The following is a 2956-nucleotide window of genomic DNA, read 5'->3' on the forward strand; positions in this document are numbered from 1 at the left end:
CGCCTGGCTAATTTTTTGTATTTTTGGTAGAGACAGGGTTTCACTGTGTTAGCCAGGATGGTCTCGATCTCCTGACCTCATGATCCACCCGCCTCAGCCTCCCAAAGTGCTGGGATTACAGGTGTGAGCCACCGCGCCCGGCCAAGAGTGATGTTTTTTAAAGTCATGTTTTAAAAGGACTTATTTTAATGGGAGCATGAGTTTATTTAATGTGTTTGAGGCCAGAAGTGTGAAACGCTGTGTAGAGCTGGTTTTGATAAAGAGATAAAGCACTTTAACATTAATTGGCAGGGCAAGTGAAGGGCATTTTGAGGGTGTACCTTTGAAAGGTAAAGTAAATAAATATGCCAGGATTTTGAAGCATTAACAAGGGGTGTAGAGCCACAAGCCCTGTTCCTGCCTTCACACAGAGGGTTTGGGCCAGATAACATACGAGACCACCTCTGAAATAATTATTCCTCAGTGCTCTGTGGCCCTCTGGGGGTCAGAGAAGCCATGTATGAATAACACATTTGATTGGGGAAATAACTATGGTCAGTAAATGTTTGTAAAGAAAAGGTGCAGCCTTCACACTTAACCTTTTGATCAGAGCTGCAGAGAAGTAGTGAAACAGTATTGGAGTTCTAGCTCCTGGAGTGACAGGCCTCATTGGTAGATAGAGAAAGGGGACTGAGTCACAGAGACCCTATGTTCTCAGTTGGAGATGTTCTTTACAAGGTGGTTCATCCCATTTCCCTGCCCTCCAACTGCAGAGGTGCGTGCACCTTCCTGCAGATTGTAACACGGGGTAGTCTGGGTACCCTGTCTTTTCTCTGTTCCTTCCCAAAGTGGGTCCCATCTTCTGGGGACAGGTGCTTCCCTCTGAGGCCCTGTTGTTTCTCCTAGACCCACACTTAGCTTTGGGCTGTGTCACCGTCACGTGAACCCTGACACTGTTGCTGTCTCCCCTTGCGCCATGGTGTCTGGCTGCTGCTCCAGCGTACTGTTGCTGTCCATTTGCCCCTTGAATTGCACCCAGGCTACATTAGGAATAGTAGGTAGCGTTCTGGGCATTTGGTGTCTTGGGTTTGTAAGAAAATGCAGCTAGCGGCTGGGTGCGGTGACTCACACCTGTAATCCCAGCACTTTGGGAGGCCGAGGTGGGCAGATCACCTGAGGTCAGGAGTTTGAGACCAGCCTGGCCAACGTGGCAAAACCCTGTCTTTACTAAAAGTACAAAAATTAGCCGGGCTTGGTGGTGGGCGCCTGTAATCCAGCTACTCAAGAGGCTGAGACAGGAGAACTGCTTGAACCTGAGAGGCAGAGATTGCAGTGAGCCGAGATCACGCCATTACACTCCAGCCTGGAGGACAAGAGTGAGACTCTGTCTCAAAGAAAAGAAAAGAAAATGCAGCTAGCTCTGCATCCTAGAAGACTTGTACTGTGTGGTTGGTGTTTAAACATTACCTCCCACAGCTGAACCTTGCTGGGCAGCCCGAGATAACAGACTGGCCCAGCTACACATTAAACCAGCCCAGGTGTGGTCTGCGTGGGCAGTGTGGGTGGAAGAACAGATGTTTGATTTTAAGGTAACTGTGTACCATACATGAGGAATAGGAAACATGGAAGTACCTGGAAAGATAAAAGGATTAACTCAATGTCCTTTTCTTGGCTCTTAAAAGAATTCAACGCTTGTACTAAATAAATCTCACCTCACACCAGCCAGAGAGGGAAAGGTGGCTTCTAAGTGAGAATGAGCGTGGACAGTGGAATGGCTGGGTGTGTTATAAAAGGGGGCTGGCATGGGATGAGGGCCAAGCCTCTCCACCACTCACAGCCCCTGCTGCCTCCTGCTCTGCAACAGAAGTGCCCAAGCCCAGGTGGGCAGTGGGTGGTGCCAGCCTCTGAGCCACAGAGGAAGCCTGGATGGGCCTGGGGAGTGAAAGGTGCAATAATGAGGGGAGTACACTCGATCAGACAACAACAGCTATGGTGGGGGGACTTGGGCTCATGGGCTTGCTGGGGGCTGTGGTGGGTCTGAACCCCCAGTCACTGGGTCATCCGGGGACAGCCTGGCTGAGCTCCCGCTGATGATGTCTTGTCCTTGGTTTTTGCCCTGTGAAGGATGGAGGCTGCACGTGTCCAGGGGATGTCGCCAAAGCATTTGGTAAGGCCGGGCCCTGGTGCAGAGGGAGGGAAGGAAGGAGGAAGAGAGCTCCTTGCACCTCTCCAGGTGGCAACCTGAATGAGGAGGGGGGCCTGCTGGGGAATTTCTGGGCCTCCTGGAGTTTCCTCTCCCTGGGTTTCAGCCCCAATTGGCCCAAATCCCAGCATTGATTTGGTTCTGGCCCGTGGTAGAGCAGGCCACAAATGCCCTAGGAGATGGATCTAGGCGTAACGTCCTGCAAGCCAGGAGGGGGTGAAGTCAAGGCCTTTTCATCCCAGGGAAGAGAAGGCTCAGGGGACCTGTCCGAGGGGACCGTGACAGGTGTGATGTGTAGGAACTACAGACGGGGTTTTTCGGACCCAGCCTGGAGAAGTCCCCTGGAAGGGACTGGAGGAATCCCGCAGCGATTTCTCACTGGAGGCTGGAGCCTGCCTCCCACTAGGGGGCAGCAGTGCCTGCTGTGAGCCCGTGGGATTGGGGATCAGGGAGCGGTGGTGGCTGGGCAGCGGGTCCTGAGCTTTTCTCGGGAAGGCACTAGACGGTCCAGTCTCTCAACACCACAAGCAGTAAAGTACAGCTGCCGAGCCCCGTGCTGGCCACTGAACTGCAAACTGCATTCTGAAGTCAGAGCTGGCTGTGTGGCTGCGGGCTCCAGAATTGACATGGGGGTTGTGGGTGCCGGCTGGAGCAAAAACGAAGCTCTCACGCCTCAGCCCTTTGCTGATGCCAGAAAAAAAAAAAAAAAAAAAAGTGGCAGGAAACTTTCTGTCATAGGAATTCTGGTGTGTGTGTGTGTGTGTGTGTGTGTGT

General features: G+C 52.2%; 1 protein-coding gene across 3 annotated transcripts in view; it reads left to right on the plus strand.

Annotated features, from left to right (window-relative positions):
• GMPR (guanosine monophosphate reductase) overlaps positions 1-2956 on the plus strand; it is a 69356-nt gene that overhangs the window by 57087 nt on the left and 9313 nt on the right. For all 3 annotated transcript variants that reach the window (XM_011967934.1, XM_011967935.1, XM_011967936.1), the window contains one exon: positions 2104-2146. In XM_011967934.1, the coding sequence (XP_011823324.1) occupies positions 2104-2146 (43 nt within the window). The remainder of the gene's footprint in view (positions 1-2103; positions 2147-2956) is intronic.

The sequence above is a fragment of the Mandrillus leucophaeus genome, unplaced genomic scaffold (genome assembly GCF_000951045.1).
Source record: "Mandrillus leucophaeus isolate KB7577 unplaced genomic scaffold, Mleu.le_1.0 Scaffold82, whole genome shotgun sequence".
Lineage (NCBI taxonomy): Eukaryota > Metazoa > Chordata > Mammalia > Primates > Cercopithecidae > Mandrillus > Mandrillus leucophaeus.